At 43.0% G+C, this 20,442-nt stretch overlaps 1 protein-coding gene across 2 annotated transcripts in view; it reads left to right on the forward strand.

Moving 5' to 3' along the window:
- LHX4 (LIM homeobox 4) overlaps positions 1 to 19,785 on the forward strand; it is a 99,309-nt gene extending 79,524 nt beyond the window's left edge. For both annotated transcript variants that reach the window (XM_070748998.1, XM_070748999.1), the window contains exons 3-6: positions 7,060 to 7,262; positions 14,535 to 14,689; positions 16,987 to 17,158; positions 19,180 to 19,785. In XM_070748998.1, coding sequence (XP_070605099.1) covers positions 7,060 to 7,262; positions 14,535 to 14,689; positions 16,987 to 17,158; positions 19,180 to 19,571 — 922 coding nt within the window. In that variant the 3' untranslated portion in view covers positions 19,572 to 19,785. The remainder of the gene's footprint in view (positions 1 to 7,059; positions 7,263 to 14,534; positions 14,690 to 16,986; positions 17,159 to 19,179) is intronic.
- Positions 19,786 to 20,442: the final 657 nt, after the last annotated feature.

The raw sequence follows: 20,442 nt of genomic DNA on the forward strand, positions 1-20,442 counted from the left end.
ATGCCTCACCCTGACCGGGCATGCCTCACCCTGAAGTTACGCCCATTGGTTGCCCAAGCATGTTGTGTTCAGGAAATTCCGCCCCATTTAGCGACCCCTCTTTCTATATATATTTAACAAATTGACTCCTTTATTATCCAGTTCGGTGTCCCAGTGTTCATTTCCTGTCCAATTCAACTCTACTTCAGAACATGCAAGGAGATGAAAGTAGCACCTGTGTATAATTCCTTAAAACAATCCCATGTCTTCCTGGGATCATTCATTCATTCATTCATTCATTCATTCATTCATTCATTCATTCATTTATTAGATTTGTATGCCGCCCCTCTCCAAAGACTCGGGGCGGCTAACAACAATAAAAAAGACAATGTAAACAAATCTAATATTAAAAATAATCTAAAAAATCCCAATTTAAAGAACCAATCATACATACAAGCATACCATGTATAAATTATATAAGCCTAGGGGGAATGGAAAATTTCAATCATATAACCACTGTGAAGGCTGCTACATTCAGCCTCTCCATGTTCCAAAATGTCATTTGGGATCAGATTTGTAACACTGCATAGTCTGGCACAGGTTTGATATTATTTTGAGTAACAGTATAATTATTGAAAAGTTCAGACATTTGCTCTATTATCTGTGTAAGTTATTGTAGGCAGCATGTGGCCCTTGACCACTAAATTATTAAGCATCTCTTTTGTATAGATTAAATGATCAGTTTCCACCCTCTTGTTTAGTAGCTGAAATAATTGTCATGTATTGGATGACTAATAGGAATGAGAAGACAAATTCCTCCAAATACATTTTAGGCTTTTTTTCTTTTTCTTTGAAAAGAAGCAATCTGCAAATTGGGAAAGCAAGCTGTAATATTAAGGTGCTGTCTCGGGGAACCAAATTGCTGTTCTCCTTTTCTGGCATTTAAAGTGAACACAGCTCTTTAATGTGACTTTATGCTGTCCCAAGAACTTTTGTCTATCTCTAATGGGGGTAGGATGGGGAGAAAGGCATTGCAGCTACACGTAACCCACACATTAAACAGATTAAGTGCATGCTTCTCCAGGGAGTGGTCTTGCAGGCATGGACGTTGCAAATTGAACTGCATGTGATTTTTTTTTTAAGGAGTATGCCTCCAATATTTTAAGTATAGATTTGAAAATAACAAGGAGGGACAAAGTGCTAGTTCCTATAGCAAATAGATCATCAGGGAATTGATTAGCTTAGCTAGACTATTTAGAAAGTCTGTGGAGAAAACATTTGAATGTACTTTAAATAATTAAATCTTTGTCTTGGCTGTCTTAGGTTTTCGGGCTTTGGAGACCAATAGATTAGTCCTCTACAGAAGATGAGAGGCACACATATAGCTGACTGCAGGTTGAGAAAAGGATAGATGTTGTAATCCACCATTTTGGCTATGTGGTTAGCTATATAAATGTGTTAAACAAACAAGCAAATAGATGGCATGGCATGGCATGGCATTGTTTAGAGCAGTATTTTTCAACTTTTCTTCTTCAGGGGAACCCTTTGGTATCGTCAGATTTCTGGCAGAACCCTGGTTGAAAAATACGGCATTAAGCTGTACATCCTGAAGCTGAAATAGAATTCTTTTATTGGCCAAGTGTGATTGGACACACAAGGAATTTGCCCTTGGCGCATATGCTCTTAGTGTATATAAAAAAGATACATTTGTCAAGAATCATGAGGTACAACACTTAATGATTGTCACAGGGGTCAAATAAGCAATCAAGAAACAATCCATATAAATCGTAAGGATATAAGCAACAAGTTACAGTCATAATCATAAGTGGGAGATTGGTGATAGGAATGATGAGAAGACTAATAGCAATAGTAATGCAGCCTTAGAGGATGGAGGCAGAATCAGCAAGTGATGCTACTGGGTGGGGGTCCGTGACTATGGAGTAGCAGAGAGAGGGACAGGGAGAGAGAGAGGGAGAGAGAGAAAGAGAGAGAAAGAGAGGGAGAGAGAGAGAGAGAGAGAGAGGCTGCGCCGCGTATCCTCACTGGGAATGCCGGGCCTGAGTGGGGCAAGAAGCGGAGGACATTTGCTCCATTCTATCCGCTTTCCCTCCCCATTTTTTGGCAGCTGCAGGGGCAGGTGGGAGGGTTGGAGTGAAGGCAAACCCGGAGCGGATGCCTTCCGCTCTGCCTTCTGCTCCGCCTTCCGCTCCTCCTGCCCTCTCCTGCACTGGGAAAAGGGAGACAATGAGTTGGCCGCTTGGCCAAGCATTGTGGTGTGTACCCAGGTGCGGGAAGGAGGCGTGAGGAGTGGGAGAGAATCTTGAGTTGCCTGGTGCGCCTCGGCCCTGGGCTGGGAAGCTCCACATCAGAGGTGCTGGAGAGGCAACTGCTCCCGCCTCCTCCTCTTCCTCTTCCTCCTACTGCCACTGCAGCCCGCGCTTTGGCTCCGCTGCTGCAGCAAGGGGCTAGAGGAACACTGCTGCTGCTGTCAGTGCCAACGCCGCCGTTGCTGCCACTCCTCCTCCTGCTCGGCGGCTGTTGCCGCTGAGCATGATTGATCTGCCAGACATGAGATGGATGAAGAGGCTGCCCCACTGCAGAAGCAGGCGGGATTGAAGGGAGGACCTGTCTTGCCTTGCTTTGCCTTCTTATTAAGTTGCGGAACCCCTGGCTGACCCTTGCGGAACCCTTGGGTTCCACGGAACCCTGGTTGAAAAACACTGGTTTAGAGGATACAAATATGCAGATTCTTTCTTTTAAAGGTCCTGCCTTTCTTTCAATGCATTGGTCTCATGGCTTTTCATTCCTTGCCTGAAGATATTACTGCCCTCTGCTTCTTGAATTCATAGGAGAGTTGTCTTCATCCATAACTGAATTCTGAATAAGATGGCTACTGATCGATAAGACTGTGTCTCCATTGCATTCTCATTTATTGCAGATGTCCAGAAGAGTTTCTCCAAGTCATATAACAAGTGTTGTTATATCCTCTGATTATTCCTGAGTTGAAGTCCTTAGAGCTCTGCCATGGCAGATTTTCAAATTGTATTGAAGATGTAATTACACTGTTATGAATGCTGCTTGTGAAGGTACCTTCAAGTTAACATTGACAGCCATCCAGAAGATACAACTGATACTGAAATGTGGCATTTGGAACAGTGCTGGGCATCTTTCAATTTTACCATGTTGCACTACTGCTGCTTGAGTAGCACTAGCTACCAGGTTCCTTGTGGGTTAAGTTCAAGTTAAAGCTCTACATAATATATAGAGATAAATTATCATTATTTTTCCTGAGTGTATATGACCACTCTGAAGGGAAACTGCCCTCCCCCAGTGGGCCGACCTCTAGGAAGACACAGGGTGCCATAATTGCCACATCAAAATGAAGCAACGGAGAAAATTTTCTCAATGAGACGACCTCGATTGAATCAAGATCGCTCCTTTTATTGTATTTCACTTTTCCTGACATGTGGTACAGAATAACCAATTCGCGAACGCCACATACATTATGCCATCCCCCAACTACCATTCAGTCATGCACTGTATAAGGCAACCTCCTCGTGACTTCCCTATAGATAATTAATGGAAGCTCCATTCTTTGCCTTTTCCTGGATTGTGTGTTTACTGGTGATTAGCAAAGGAATGAGAGTAAGGCATATATTTCCTTATATGGAAGTTAGCTATACGTTATCTTTATGCTGTATATCAAGTTAATTATTTTCCACGTGGCCATGGATTCTGCAGCTTGCTTACTCAGCCTGGACTTTGCTGCCTTTCCATAGAGGAAGAATAAGGTTTATACAGCACCCATTAGGCTAAAACATCACCCTTCAGCAATATTCTATCCCAAAGTTCAGTGCCTAGGAACCTATGATTACAACACCACTCCACCAGTTCTCAAACTAGGAGTTTGCTAATGCTTCTATATTCATAACTGACATTACACAGCTAAGTGAATATTGTAGTAACAAATACCTGATTATTTTTTGTAGTTCATACTTTGGCAACTATACATTTAGACTAGGTTTAATGTGGAACTATCTTTGTGTTTGGTCTGGAAACAATGGATGGTGCAGCAAAGATATTACACCGGTGAAGAAGCAAACTGTGCTACTTGCAGTCTCAATTAGATTTATTGGATTTATATGCCGCCCCGAGTTTGCGGAGAGGGGCGGCATATAAATCCAATAAATCTAATATAATCAAGGTTGGGTTCTAAATAACCTGGAAATTGGTCTCTTGAGCAATTGAAAACTGAATTGCAATAAAGAACAGTTAAAATTTAAGGAGGATTGTTATCCAAGGGCTATTTGAAAGAAAGTGTTCCTGATTGTTATTACTTAGTTTGAGAAATATTGTGGCTGATTTTTCTGGATTGAAATGTTCTGGTTGATGAAGAATTTTATATATTTTATGTCAACAGTAATTTGGAGCCTTGTTTTTGTTTTTGTATTGTATATTGCTACAATGCATTTTGTTCTTAAGATATGTACAGTTATTCAGAGCAGACTATAGAATAAGCATACATAATTTTAATAACCCTTGTAACATTCCTCTCTCATACGTAGCTTTCCTGTTCTCATATTGCTGTTTGTCAACATAAAAAACAGTGTACTGTATTAAGTTTATGATTGAATTGGAATTTTCCTCCATTCACAGTTTTTTTATCCTAGTGCTACAACCAACTTAATCTGTGTGCTCTCTTAGAAGGCTAAAAGAACATTTAAAAATTGTAAGAGAACGTTCAACCTGAGAATGGGATTAATTATTTCATTAATATCCATTGACCACTTCTATACATGGCTTTAAACTATTTCAAGGTGGATTTTTCTAAATAATAGGGCTCACCCAAGATTTTGTAATTCTTATAGGCAGGTATATCAACGCATCAGAGCATAGCATTTCCTTCAATTGATATAGCTTCAGGTGTGTTATGTGGCTTAATATACTGCAGTTAAGTGTAGCATTTCTTTGCTAGATTGCATCTGTCCTCCTGGAAGCAAAGGCAGCATATATAATGTTCCTTTTTTTCAATATTATTCCCATAACAGCAATACCTTGAACCTAGGTGGGAGGTAAGAAATATATTCAGCCCATGTGAGGTACCGTGGCTAAATGAACTTGAATTTAGGTTTCCACAGTGTTGGTTTAATGTCTTAAGATAAGTATTATATAATACAAATCCATCTGTTACAATTACGCTGATCCAGAAAGATTAACATTAAGTCCAGCTTAAAGTTTCAATTTAGTATAGAATTCGGGTTAAAGAGGAGCAAAAATTTTTCTTCTAATTTTTTTAGACCCAGCTATTTGTTCATTACTCACAAGACCAATGTAAGACAGAACTGTTGGGAGCTTTGACCTGTAATCAAAAAACCCCCTGAACTTTCAAAAATATTGTTTAAAAAAAATACTTCATCCTTAAAGAACACAACCTGGTTACATCTTTTTTTGCTGCTTCCAAAATGTTTAACAATAAAGCTTAGTTAGTCCTTTAAAATGGAGCAAATTAAAAGTTGAATGAATCTCTCTCTACAAATAAAGTGATGCTGAATGGGAGGAAGCCCTAACTCCACAATAAAGCTGATAGCTAGATGTATCAGCAGGATCTTAAAATGCATGTACAAAAAGGATGGAACTTGTGTCATGTGTCCCTGTCATTTTCATTATTCCTCCCCCAATTCCTCCTGCAAATATCTTTGCTGGTGGGATCTGGCAAAGATTAACCTTGAAAGACAGATGGAGTTTAATAAAAGAAGCCAAGATATTTGTTTTGGCCAACACAGGAAGGGAAGGAGCAGGGGAATCCAAGGTCCATACAGTCCTCAACTTACTATCACAATTGAACCGAAAATTTCCATTGCTAAATAAGACAGTTCCTAAGTGAGTTTTGCCCCATTTTACAATCTCCCTAGTCCCAGTTGGTAAATTTCCCATTCCAAATAATATTTCTTTTTTTAAGTTGTAAGGCTTAAAAATGGAAGGAAAAAAATGTTGACTAAGGTTCAAATCATGCCTGCATCTGTGTCAACTTGGCAAGGAATAGCGGTGAAATGTCAAACACTGTATTTAGCATTATTAGAAAGGAGACTGAAAACATAGCAGCCACTTAAATGAATAAGTAAATACATCTATAGAATCAGGGGGGGTTTTGTCACAAGAACCCATTGGTTGTCATCAGAAGATCATTTCTAATCTTAAACTACTTGTGGAAAGAAAAGTGGCCTGAAAATTCAACCAACTGTGCTTTGTCATCCATAATTTGTAGCTCGTCACAGTGTCAATGAAGCATTGTCTTTAATAAAGAACAGCGCTAGGCATTCTTCTTATTTTAGGATACATTTGCTAAGATGTTCCTAGGGATGGCTCTTCAGCTGGTGTGTGATGCCACTGTAATTGCGGCCTGAAGATTCTATCACTATAAATTAAATTGTATTTACCATACCGGCAATGACCACAAGTAATTTATTTAGGAATTTAGGAATCTCATGTGGATTAAATACCTGTGTCCCTATTGGAGTAACTGTACAGCCTGTTTTAGCTTTAGCTAAAAGGACCATCAAACGCTACCCTTCAATTAACCCAGTGGCTTTACATGAAAGGAGATAAAGACCTTCTGTGTCAAATGTCCTGCATGATTGGGTTGGCTTCTGCTTTCGACTTGGTACCTGCCTCTGCTTCCTTTTGAAGGTCCATCTTTTCAAGCCTTCCTTGCTAAGGATAATATACTTTGTGAATTTTTGCAACAAGGGATATGTTTATATTCCACAACAATAAGACTTAGCTAATTTGGAATCCAAAAATTCAAGTTAAAGCCTTTGGATTAATGACTTACATACAGTTCATTCTGAGTTTGGTGGTCATTGTAAGGAAACTGGTTTAGAAATGCTTAGTTTTTGTGGATTAAGCCACTTACCCACTTCCTTTGGTCTTATTTGTAAAGTCAGAAGAACAGACATTTGTTGTTAATATATGAAATTAAAGATTTTCCTAGAAACCTGAATCTGTTATCATAATTGTATTTCCCCTCCTAGATAATACTCTCTGCTTCTAGGCGTTGACACCTTTTCCCCTCTTTTGCAGGCGTTTTGGTACGAAATGCACAGCATGCCAACAAGGAATCCCACCTACCCAGGTGGTCAGAAAAGCCCAAGATTTCGTCTATCATCTGCACTGCTTTGCCTGCATTATCTGCAACCGCCAACTTGCCACAGGGGATGAGTTTTATCTTATGGAAGATGGGCGCCTAGTCTGCAAGGAGGATTATGAAACAGCCAAACAGAATGGTAGGGTTGAACAATGCATAATGGCCTAGATAAAATGGGACAGATTTCATGATCATGGTGTCTCCTCTCCTGTTTAGGTTGCTGAAGGCCTGCTTACATAGGTCAATGAGAGTTACCTCTGGCACAAATTATGTGCAAGAGGACAGAACTGGATCACTTTTATTTTCATTAGTAGACCAGCAATGATTAAATTAGGTATATGTTAAAAGCAGGCTGGAGAATACTTTGTAGATGTGGAGACAATAAGATTGCGTAAATAATAAAGGGAACTTTACACCCTTTCATTACAACTGTGGAATAGAATAGAACAGAATAGAATAGAATAGAATTCTTTATTGGCCAAGTGTGATTGGACACACAAGGAATTTGTCTTGGTGCACATGCTCTCAGTGTACATAAAAGAAAAGTTTGTCACGAATCATAAAGTACAACACTTAAGGATAGTCCGGGCTGGGCACAAATAAGCAATCAATAGTAGTATGAGGAGGACACTCATAAAACAACCTGTAGTTGTTTTATGAGTGGTCACATAACTATCTTAATGAGTAAAAGAGAGAGAGGGGGAATTAAAAGATTTACAGCTCTTGTGTACATCTTTATACTTTGGATGACTTGTCTAACTGGAAAACAGAACAATGCAACACTGGAAGACAAGACAGATTTTACTATTCCACCTAGGGATATCAGTACCCAGCACTGTATTCTTGCTGTTTGCAGTTGTGATGCTGGGGAAAGAGGGATCCAGCCAACTGCAACATTTTTGTGACCTGGAATATAGAATGCAAGTTGGCTTTGATTTTGCCCCACGTCCTGATTATATATAAAGCCAATGCACTATATTGAAGATCTCGATTGATCTCATTTGTTGTTTTAGCCTGTCCCCTTTTTTATCGCTAGGCTTATGTGCGCAGAAAGCTTTTTTTTTTTTGCCAGTTATAATCATTGACATGCTGGTAAATGATTCAGAACTGATTCTGCTGGATCCATTGCTGCTCTGATGCCACTAGCTGCAGAACAACAGATTGGCACACTAAGGTGTTTAGCAGGGGTCTCCAAACTTCCCTGGCTGAGGAATTCTGCAATTGAAGTCCACAAGTCTTAAAGTCGCCAAGTTTGGAGAACCCCTGGTGTAGAGTGACTAAGCCATGCTTTTGATTGGCTTGCAAAATTCCCAAAAGTATAACAAGTGGATTAGGTATGTTAAAATTGGAATCATCCTATCAGAATGGATGCTTCGTCTAGAAAAAAATATTTTCTTAGAGTTCTACTTTTTTGTGTGTGTAGCATCCCAAACACTTCCATCCTTTCCTGCTCATTCACAATTGTGTATATCATGTGGTTAGGAATAAGGGAAGCACACATTTTATTTTTATTGATTAGGATGAGCCGCAGTAAGTTGGTCTTGGCATATTTGTCCTCTCTGCTGATTTCAAGCTGCCGTGCCTGAAATTACATCAAGAGCTGAAAGTCATCCCAAGCACAGCTGCCTTGAAAGCAGCAGAGTGGCATTCATGCACTTTAGCTTATCTGGCCCTTCACCCAGAAAGTCCTCCATTTTTCAGTATAGGGTCTAACATGCCGATATTTACTGTAGGTAAAAAACAACAACAACAGAACCGAGGCTGGGTTCAAGGAAGCCAGACAGAAAAAAGGCTATAGATCACCAAGGCTTAATGAATCCACAGAGATTGCCCAACAGTGCCTGACTGAAATTAAAACTGAACTGGTCTTTAATGGATTTCATGTTGACAAGCCCTGACTTCTCATTAATTAAGGACTCTATTTTGACCTAATCAATTTGGCTAGGGTGATGCAATGCCTGCCTGTGCAAAGGAGATTGGTGTAGAGGGGGGCTAAGAGATCATGGATTGAATGTTGCTCAATTTCTATTATAGGCTCAGGGTAATCAATGACTTCAGTACGGCGGCGGAGTTTTGCAACCCACAGAGCTGGGGAAGGGGGAGGCGGGGGAGAGGAGAATTATCAGCATATAGGTTAAAGACCATTGCTAACCACCTATAGAAGGAGAATAGGTTCCAGTGCTATAAAAAGACATATTTTATCAATATGTGGGAAACTATAAGATGTTTCATGTAAAATATATAAATTAGATGATATATTTTAAAAACATTTTAACATTTTATTAATTAGAGAGATGTATATAGAGAGGTTTGCTTCAAGGGGAGGAACTGTTACTAGAAGAAAGGCAACTAAGTCTAAAATTCATTGTAAGAGTTCAGAAAAAATCTATATATCTTTCAGCTTGGCAATTCTAGCTCCAGGATGTATTTACTGCAGATGGAAATGGTTACCTACCGTGTTTCCCCGAAAGTAAGACAGTGTCTTACTTTCTTTTTACCCCCAAAAGCCCCACTACGTCTTACTTTCGGGGTATGTCTTACATTGGAAAAAAATTGAAAGGGTCGCGTTCCCGAAGGCATCTCCCCAGAGTCCAGAAGGGCAGCCGCGGGACAGGAGCCTCGTGAGCCCTTTTCCAAGTTCAACCTCAGGGCTCCAAGCGGCGTGCACGCGTGGAGCCACAGACGCGTGTCGGGGAAGCGTGTGTCTGGAGGGGAGGAGCCGCTCTGCGCAGTTGGGCAGCCCCACCTGCCTGCCGGAAAGGAGGCGGGCGAAGGAGGGCGCAGCTCCGGCCGCTCGCCTCGGAGCTGGTCGGCCTCGCTGGCCGCTTGCAGCCGAGCCTCGGCAGGACTCGGTTGCTGGGATGAGCGCCTTCGCTGCAAGCCGCCGCCCACTCGGCTCGCTTCGGACCAGCGCCGTCCTTCGCTTTGCCAAGCCGGGGAAGAGGCGGTGGCGCCGTGGCGAGGCGAAGGCAAGGGGCACGCGGGGAGCTTGGAAGCGACGTCATCAGGCTCCCCCCCGGCAATACTCCTGTGTTTCCCCGAAAGTAAGACATATGTCTTACTTTCGGGGTACGGCTTATATTAGCCGACCCCCCTGAAACCCCCGATACGTCTTACAATCGGGGGTGTCTTACTATCGGGGAAACAGGGTATCAATGAAAGTGCACTAATACTTTTCTTATAGTTAACAGGACCTAAAGGATAATTAAAATGGTGCATTTAGATTAATTGCCCAAAGTTACCACAGCTTTAACATTGTAGGTTTAATTACAGATTAGTTCTGTTATGCCTAATTAAAATGTTAATAAGAAGCCTTATTTATGCCCTTTCCCCTCTCACATCGAAAGAGGAGTCCAGGATGGGTTGTTCTAGCCTCTCAACTCTAAGGACCATGTTGAATTTTTGAGACTCCACCTCCCTGGTGAATTTTCTCAGTCATTCAATCCACTCCTCAGCTCATGGACCACTTTTTCTAAGCTCCTCTGAGCTTTGGGCTGATTTTGTAATTTTTCCTTGTATTTTTAATCCATCCTGGAAGAGCATAGGACTATGAGAAGCAACATAGAAACATAGAAACATAGAAGTCTGGCGGCAGAAAAAGACCTCATGGTCCATCTAGTGTGCCCTTATACTATTTCCTGTATTTTATCTTAGGATGGATATATGTTTATCCCAGGCATGTTTAAATTCAGTTACTGTGGATTGATCTACCACATCTGCTGGAAGTTTGTTCCAAGGATCTACTACTCTTTCAGTAAAATAATATTTTCTCATGTTGCTTTTGATCTTTCCCCCAACTAACCTCAAATTGTGCCCCCTTGTTCTTATGTTCACTTTCTTATTAAAAACACGTCCCTCCTGGACCTTATTTAACCCTTTAACATACTTAAATGTTTCGATCATGTCCCCCCCTTTTCCTTCTGTCCTCCAGACCAGTGTTTCCCAACCTTTTTTGAGCCGCGGCACATTATTCACATTTACAAAATCCTGGGGAACATTGAGCGGGGGCGGGGGGGGCGGGTGTGTGTGTGTAAAAAAAAGTTTGGACAAAAATATCTCTCTTCCTCCCTTTCGCTCTATTTTTCTCTCTCCCTCTTTCTCTCTCTCTCTCCCTTCCCTCCTCTTTCTTTCCCCTCTCTCTCCATCTCTCTTTGTTTCTCCCTTCCTTCCTCTCTTTTTTGCCCTCCTTCCCTCTCTCTGTCTTTCCCTCACCCTCCTTCCCCCCTCTTTCTCTCTCTCTCTTGCTTTCTCTCTCTTACTGTCTTTCTCTCTTTCTCTCTTCCCCTCTCTCTCCCTCTCTCTCCCTCTCTCTTTCTCTCTCTCTTTCTCTCTATCTCTTTTGCTTTCTCTCTTTCTCTCCCCCCTCTCTCCCTCTCTCTTGCTATCTCTCTTTCTCTCTCTCTCTTTTGCTTTCTCTCTTTCTCTCCCCCCTCTCTCTCCTTCTTTCTCTCCCCCCTCTCTCTTTCTCTCCTCCCTCTCTTGCTATCTCTTTCTCTCTCTCCCCCTCTCTCCCTCTCTCTCTCCCTCTCTTGCTATCTCTTTCTCTCCCCCTCTCTCCCTCTCTCCTTCTCTCTCTCCCTCTCTTGCTATCTCTTTCTCTCTCTTTCTATCCCCCCTCTCTTCCTCTCTCTACCTCTCTTGCTATCTCTTTCTCTCTCTTTCTCTCCCCCCTCTCTCCCTCTCTTTCTCTCTCTCCCTCTCTTGCTATATCTTTCTCTCTCTTTCTCTCCCCTCTCTCTTCCTCTCTCTTTCTCTCTCTCCCTCTCTTGCTTTCTCTTTCTCTCCCCCCTCTCTCCCTCTCTCTTTCTCCCAGTAGCTGTGGGGCGACGGCAGGGTGATCAGCTGTGAAGCGGAGCTCCAGAACGGAGGCACAGACGGCGGTGGCTAGATGCCGTACATTTCTGGCGTTGCGCTGGGCATGGACGTGGGGCTTGAGCCTCCGTCCTGGTCCAGCCAGCAGGCAAGTGCCAGCCACGCAATTCCAGCATTTCCAGCCGCCGCCGTCGGTGCCTCTGTTCCATAGCTCCGCCTCACAGCTGATCTCCCTGATGTCGCCCCATGGCTACTGGGAGAAAGAGAGAGGGAGAGGGGGGGGAGAGAAAGAGAAAGCAAGAGAGGGGGAGAGAGAGAGGGCCCACCCTGCCACGGCCCCACGGCATGGCTCCTGCCCGCTGCCGCTGCCGCTGCCGCCGCCATCACCCTCCCGCTGCGTGCCGCCCTCCCGCTGCCGCTGCCCTCCCACCAAGCCCCAAAGCTCACCTGCTGACAGGGAAGCTCCAGCCGGGCGGGGCGCCGCAGCTGCTGGAAAACTTGGAAGGCGCAAAGAAGCAAGCTCAGCTTCCGGTCTCACAACTTTTTTCTCTTCGCAAAAAGTTGCGAGACCAGAAGCTGAGCTTATTTCTTCGCGGCACACCTGACCATGTCTCGCGGCACACCAGTGTGCCGTGGCACACCGGTTGGGAAACACTGCTCCAGACTATACAGATTGAGTTCATTAAGTCTTTCCTGATATGTTTTATGCTTAAGACCTTCCACCAAAATATAAACATCAAAATATAAAACTAATCCATAGTAGCAAGATAGGAACTCTGGTATAAAAAGACAAGAGTGACTACAGATATCAACATAATCACATTTGCCTTCCTTAAAATTAAGTTGGATATGGAACTTGTCCCAGGTTCAATTCCTTTGCGTTGCTTGGTGGATTGGAAATATTGGAAACAACCCAATTCCATGTATTTTCCTATGTAGAAAATACAGGGACGTTGAAATTGCAACATAAATATATGTGCAGAACAGCAGCAGGTTCCTCATTCCCATACAGGTGTGCTGTGCGTGCATCACAATGTTTTGTAGACATGTGAGTGTCAGTATGCTCTCGCACGCGCATCTCCTCATGCAATTTTGCTTCGATGAAGCAAAAAAGTGTAAAAAATTAGTTAAAAAATTGCACCACGCACAGACCAGCAAAGACCGCACCAGAACTGTCACACGCAAATCGGCAGGCTACTACTGGACAACTGTACCAGGACGCACCAGTAGAAACCCATCTCTGATGCAGAAGCTATAAAATGAACTAATTGAGGTTACTATGAAAAAAAGTTGGAACAGGAGTGGAATAAAATATTGAGGATACGTATTGCCCTGTGGCCACTTAAGTTGTCTTAGGTAAACATCAGCCTAAACAGATCTTTTCACATCTCTTTTTATTCTGTTTGGTTTTACAGGTAGTCCTCATTTAATAATCATCCATTCAATGTCTGTCCAAATTTACCACAATGCTGAAAAGTGGTAACTTAAGACAGGTCCCTGGAGTTCTAGCTGTCATTGCATATCCATTCTTGTGTGATTGTTACATTGGCAAATCATGATTGCCAATGTTCCCTGCCAGCTTTCCCCAAGCAAAGTCAAGGGGGAAGCTTGCAGAAAGGCAGAAGTCAGAAGATATTATCATGTGTCCTTACTTAATGAGTGATATGTCTTTGCTAAATGGTGGCAATCAGGACGCCTGGAACTGGTGTCACAAATTCCTATCCCAATTGCCATTATTACTCAAGGACTACTTGTATTAGTTTAGTGAAGCCTGGTTTGTTTTAGTACTGTGTATCCATCAAAACTTAAAACATACCCATAAAGAGATTTATTTATTTATTTATTTACTTACTTACTTACTTACTTACTTACTTACTTACTTACTTACTTACTTACTTACTTACTTACTTACTTATTTATTAAATTTGTATGCCACCCCTCTCCATAGACTCGGGGCGGCTCACAGCAGTGATAGAAACAATGTACAATACAAATCTGATAATACGAAGTTAAAAACCCATAATTTAAAAAACATGCACACAACACACCATACATAAATTATATAGGCCTGGGGAAGATATTTCAATTCCCCCATGCCTGACGGCAGAGGTGGGTTTTGAGAAGTTTACGAAAGGCAAGGAGGGTGGGAGCAATTCTGATCTTGGGGGGGAGTTGGTTCCAGAGGGTCGGGGCCGCCACAGAGAAGGCTCTTCCCCTGGCTCCCGTGAAGCGACATTGTTTAGTCGACGGGACCCGGAGAAGGCCAACTCTGTGGGACCTAACCGGTCGCTGGGATTCGTGCGGCAGAAGGCGGTCCCGGAGATATTCTGGTCCGGTGCCATGAAGGGCTTTATAGGTCATAACCAACACTTTGAATTGTGACCGGAAACTGATCGGCAACCAATGCAGACTGCGGAGTGTTGGTGAAACATGGGCATACTTGGGAAAGCCCATGATTGCTCTCGCAGCTGCATTCTGTAGATGCAAGTATAACTGAATGTAATCATTCTTGTCAGCTTTCAAAACTCCCCATATCTTCAAGGCAGACTGTTGGCTCATGCTCCACATTCTACAATAACTGGAAACTGTTCCATTGCAGATGATTCAGAGGCTGGAGCCAAGAGGCCTCGAACCACCATCACAGCTAAACAATTGGAAACATTAAAAAATGCCTATAAAAACTCCCCCAAACCAGCCAGACACGTGCGGGAACAGCTGTCCTCCGAGACAGGATTGGACATGCGGGTTGTACAGGTGAGCACCTGACACAATATTGACTTTGTCTTCAACTAAAAAATGGGCTGGTTTTCTTTTGGAGGGTTCAAAGTTACTCAAGGAGATGGAGAACGCATTTGAAATTTAAAGTCATAGCAGAATGTAGGCAGAGCTAAAGGATGTGTGGATGCCTAAGATGATACGTTCAGAAATCCTTCTGAATAGAAATATCCTTTCCTTTCTTGAGAAAGCATATTAGCTAAGTCTAAATGGTGTAGGGTCTCCTGCTTGGGCAGGGCCTGGACTAGATCAGTGATTTTCAACCTTTTTTGAGCCGCGACACATTTTTTACTTTTACAAAATCCTGGGGCACACCACCAACCAAAATGACACAAAATGACACTCTAAGACAGTATATATTATAGTCTCTTTCTCTCTCTCTTTCTTGCTTTCTTTCTCTCTCTCTTGCTCTCTCGTACACCACACCGGCAACAGCAGCATCGGGCAGTAGCCACAGGGCGGCAGCAGGGCGGTAGGCTGCAAGCGGGAGCTCCAGGGTGGAGGCACCAACAGCGGCAGCTGGATGAGGCACCAAACGCGGCAGCTGGTGCTACGCTGGGCATGGGCGCGAGGCTGGCACCTCCATCCTGGCCCAGCCAGTGGGCCAATGCCAGCCCCGCGTCCATGCCCAGTGTAGCACCGGCATGTACAGCCTGGTGCCACTGATGCCACGCCCTCCCCCTCCCACTGCTGGTGCCCTCCTGCCAGGCCCCAAAGCTTACCTGCCCACTGCCACCAGGGAAGCTCCAGCTGGGTGGGGTGTTGCAGCTGCCGGAAAACTTGGAAGGCGTGAAGAAGGAAGCTCAGCTTCTGGTCTCGCAACTTTTTGCTCTTCATGCCCTCGGCAAAAAGTTGCGAGACCGGAAGCTGAGCTTTCTTCTTTGCGGCACACCTGACCATGTCTTGCGGCACACCAGTGTGCCGCGGCACACTGGTTTAAAAACACTGGACTAGATGATCTACAAGGTCCCTTCCAACTCTAATAAATAAATAAATAAATGGCAATACAGTATGTAGGAAGAAATGAAAGCCTATTATCTCATAGGCCAAAATCTTGCAATCAAACATCTCAGGATCTTAAGCTTTGTAAAGTTGATGGAAAGTTGATACTAGAATTAGACGAGCCTTTTCCATAGTTGCCCCTACTTTGTGGAGTATCCTCCTTCCACAATTCAACAGGCCCCCACCCTTCTAGCCAACAAGACCTGGTTCTTTACCCAAGTATTGGGTAGAGCAATGGAAGATTATGGATAGCCATTGGGGCCTCCTTGGAGATGACTGAAGTGCCAGCATTATTTATTTATTTTTAAACTGTTTCTTGGTCTTAGTTTTTTTTTTAATGATTTTATGGCTTTATTGCTGGGGTGAGTTGCCTAGAGTTGTGTTTTAAAATGGATAGCCATACAGCTATTTTAAATCAATCAATCAATCCTATGCACATAGTTTCCCATCCTTTCCCATGCTCCCGGAAGTTCTCTGGAAGCCAAAAATGCCCTCCCGAGCCTCTGTGCGAGCCAAAAATAAGCTGGCTTGCACACACATGCACATTGGAGCTGAGCTAGGGCAACAGCTCACATACCAGCAGATATGGCTTCGTGTGCCACCTGTGGCACCCATGCCATAGGTTTAGCATCGCTGATCTAGGGTTAACTCAGAAGTGCTTCTCTTCACTTCAGTTCCTTGGACATATCCTGAAACTCCTTACTTATGGGTGATATCTAATATTGCACGAATTAAGATCTTCAAATGTAAGCAAGTTCCCCCACCAAAAGTCCATAGTAGGAAACTTTGAACTTTCTATGTTTGTGTTTTGTCACATTATAGATATTATAGGTATTAGATATTTATTATTATCATCTGCCATATGTCTTAGCCTAAGTATTTTTTTTGTGTTTTTTGCAGTTGGTGTCATTTCAATACCACCAGTAGAATTTAGGGAAGCTGTTATCAACCCCCCCCCCCCCCCGTTTTATAACCTGAGGGCAAGTACCAAGGTCCACGCCAGAGGTCTTCAAACCTGGCAACTTCTGGACTTCAACTCCCAGAATTGGAGTTGGAGTTGAATACTGGGAGTTGAAGTCCACAAGTCTTGCAGTTGCCAGGTTTGAGGAGCCCTGGTCCACGCAATCACCCTATAGGTGGAACAGGGCTTTTCTCTCCCAGATGAAATCATGCCTGTCCATCTTCTGGATAATGCCAGAGTTCTTTTCAATGACTCTCAGGTGGTGGAATGGAAAATGGTCTTGTTCTCATTGCTTTTCCCGCCATGATTACAGGTTTGGTTTCAAAACAGAAGAGCCAAAGAGAAGCGACTGAAGAAAGATGCTGGGCGACATCGTTGGGGCCAGTTCTACAAGAGTGTTAAGAGGAACAGAGGAGGCACCAAGCATGAGAAAGAGAGCTCTGCAGAGGACTGCGGAGTCAGTGACAGTGAGCTGAGTTTCAGAGGTAGGTAGGAGAGGAAGCACAATGAAGGAAAGATTGAGGCAAATTAAGATTAGGCTTCCTATTTACCTATGTTTGCAAATGTCCTAGATTAGGAGTGGGGTACTTATGCTTTTCCTAATCCCCTGCCTTCTTATGGATCACCCAGAGATCAGGATTTCTGCAGGAAGAACAAAGATCTAAATTGGTGTTGTGGTTAGCTCTGGCCCAGCTCCTGCCCCAAGGACTGTGGATGTGGGGGAGACATCCACATGCCGCAGGCCTGTTGTGCTCCCGGTGGAATCTGCTGATGAAGGCTCCTCTGACCAAGAAGACATGAGTGACAGGGAGGAGGAGAGTGTGGCAGACAGCTCAGAAGGAGATCAATTATCTAGCTCCTCCTTGGATTCGGAACAAGAGTTAATGATACAGCCACACATGCGGAGAGTGATGCATAGGCAGCAACAACTGAGAGATTATTATCAAAGAAAATGAGGCCACCTGTGGTTGGGTGGGGCTGTGGTAATTAGTGAGGCTGCTATAAATAGCAGTCTGTGGGTCTGGCCATTGTGGAGGATTATCTGATCCTTGTGTTTCGTGACTGCTTTGCTGACTTTGATCTTTTGTGTCCTGATTTCCCCCCCGCTTTGAAACTAAACCAGAGCAAAGTGTGTTTCACTTTGTGAAAGAAGAAGGACTGTGAATTGCCTCACAGCTGCAAGCTAAGTATCACAGAACTGATAAGGGACTTGTACAAATTAGCAGTTTGTTTGGAGACGAGTGCTCTTTGCTATACAAACAGAGGGCTTAGTTTAAGGGAATTTTCATTATAAAGAACATTGTTTTGAATTTTCAAATGTGTGTGTGTCTGAAATTTGTACCTGTGAATTTTCGGGAGGAGTCTACTAGAGAGCCCGACAGAACAGGTCTATCTACTGATTCAGTGCATTTTGTCACCAGATGATTACTCCTATTTTATTTAAATTTCTGAGGCACCCTGTTCATTTTTATTTGCATTATTTGTTAGATAACCAGGTTCAATCCCTCTGCTTAAAAGTAGTACATTTCTGCTGCATTGTGTGCAAACGTCACCCACAAATCGTTGCCAATGCTCACTGATGTTAGGAGTTAAGTTTTTAGCAAATCCAAATGAGAGGTGATTACAGCATGAAGGACTTGTTCAAAATCCAGGGATGATAAGGAGGATTGATCTCCTCCTGGGCTGTCTGCCAAACTCCCCTCTTCCCTGCCACTCACGCTTCCTTTGTCAGAGGAGACTTTGTTGGGAGATTCTATCGGGAGCAAAACAGGCCTGTGGCATGTGGATGTTTCCCCCACATCCACCTGCACATTCCTTGGGGCAGGAGCTGGGCCAGAGCCAAAGAGATAATAATATAAAATATTATAAACATATATCTAGATTACAGATATAATTTTTGCTTCATTTGCTGCAGCCAGGAAATCAACAAGTCTCCATGATAGGATCTATTTTGGCACTCTTGTCACTATAGTATGTTTTTCGGCCTCAAAGCCACAATTCGTTGATGGTCATTTTGCCTCAGTTAGAAAGAGCATCAACACATCTACCATGGCCGTTGTGAATTCAGTTCAGTGTTGTCTATATGGCAAAGGGCTGGTCAAATCCAGGTGGGTTTTTTTTTCAAGATGCAAGGCAAACCTCGACATCATGGAGGGTATAATGCTGTTTCCACATTTTATGTATGCCGAAATCATATTCTGCAAGTACTTTAGCAGTAGAACTAGTTCAATGTCTGGTATTATAAGTAAAAAGGTATAAACAAACAAACAAACAAAAATTTGTGGTAAAAAAATAATAACACCGCGTGGAAAAGTGCAAACTATTTTTTTCAAACATTACTGGATTCTGTTTTGTATTATGGTTGATGATGAGGGATGCTATGAGATGGAATTTTACAATAGCTAGGAAGCTTACCATTCTTTATCCCTTTATTTCAGTCTTTGATCAGAGTGTACCAGATAGAGATTTTTTTTTCCACACTAAAATTTTGTTTCTTGCTTTTCAGAAGACCAAATCCTCTCAGAGCTTGGCCACAACAGAATATACAACAACGCTGGTGAGGTGGCTGGTGGACAACTACTGAATGGTACTTTCTCTCTGGATGGGACAGGACAATCCTATCAGGACTTGAGAGATGGAAGTCCTTATGGAATCCCGCAATCTCCAGCTTCCATATCCTCTCTTCCATCGCATACTCCATTGCTAAATGGTTTGGAATACACAATGGACAATAATTTAGGAATAATAGCACATGGAGGGCAGGGGGTGAGCCAGACACTCAGAGCTATGGCTGGGGGCCCAACCTCCGATATTTCCACTGGAAGCAGCGTTGGTTATCCAGACTTTCCAACAAGTCCTGCCTCCTGGCTTGATGAAATGGACCATCCTCCTTTTTAAAGTCTCCTGCTTCCTTCCGATTTGCCATAGTCAGACCTGTTCTTTTGGCCTGAAAAACGTGCTAAGCCACCCCCCAATAAGGGACAACAATCAGTCTTCAATGAAAAAAAGCTTCCATTATTTTAGAAGGGGAATCCACAATTTGTTTTCTGTAAAGCTGAAAGAAAATACAATAATATAATGTATAAATATAAATATATATATATATATTTTATTTGCCTTGTATTTGAAAGAAGGGAAGGATAGGAGGAGCTGCTTCTGAATACAGCACACTGTTGTGTTTAGTCATTGTATGATGTTAGTGGTGCCAGCTAAAACAAGGGCAAATTCACTGACTCTTCACAGGCTGCCCAGTTGGATCTTAGCACATGTTGAAATGACTAAATTGATTTTTTGCTCCTGGACAACCCTACATCTCCCAGGCAGCATGACCATGGTTCTTCATTTGCTTGACTCTAACCAGCTAAGCAACAGAAATCAATGCAATACTTCCAACTACCGAAGGGACAGAAAGTTGCTAAGCAGTTTCAGTTTTTACCCTTCCCAATTTTTATTTCTGTCTGTCTGCAACTTTTTTTCTATATTATGCCTTATTAAGGAGACATGGTAAGACAGTGTTTCCCAACCTTGGCAACTTGAAGATATCTGGACTTCAATTCCCAGAATTCCCCAGCCAGCATTCGCTGGCTGGGGAATTCTGGGAGTTGAAGTCCAGATATCTTCAAGTTGCCAAGGTTGGGAAACACTGTGGTAAGGCACCTCTGATGTGCCCTTGTTTCTTACCTACATCGTAGGTTTTGAGCATCTGTTGTTTCCTCTGAACTAGATCACGGGATCTTTTGCCGATGCCTTCTCCTGGTTGACATCCAGC

This window comes from Erythrolamprus reginae, chromosome 3, assembly GCF_031021105.1.
Source record: "Erythrolamprus reginae isolate rEryReg1 chromosome 3, rEryReg1.hap1, whole genome shotgun sequence".
NCBI classification, from domain to species: Eukaryota; Metazoa; Chordata; class Lepidosauria; order Squamata; family Dipsadidae; genus Erythrolamprus; species Erythrolamprus reginae.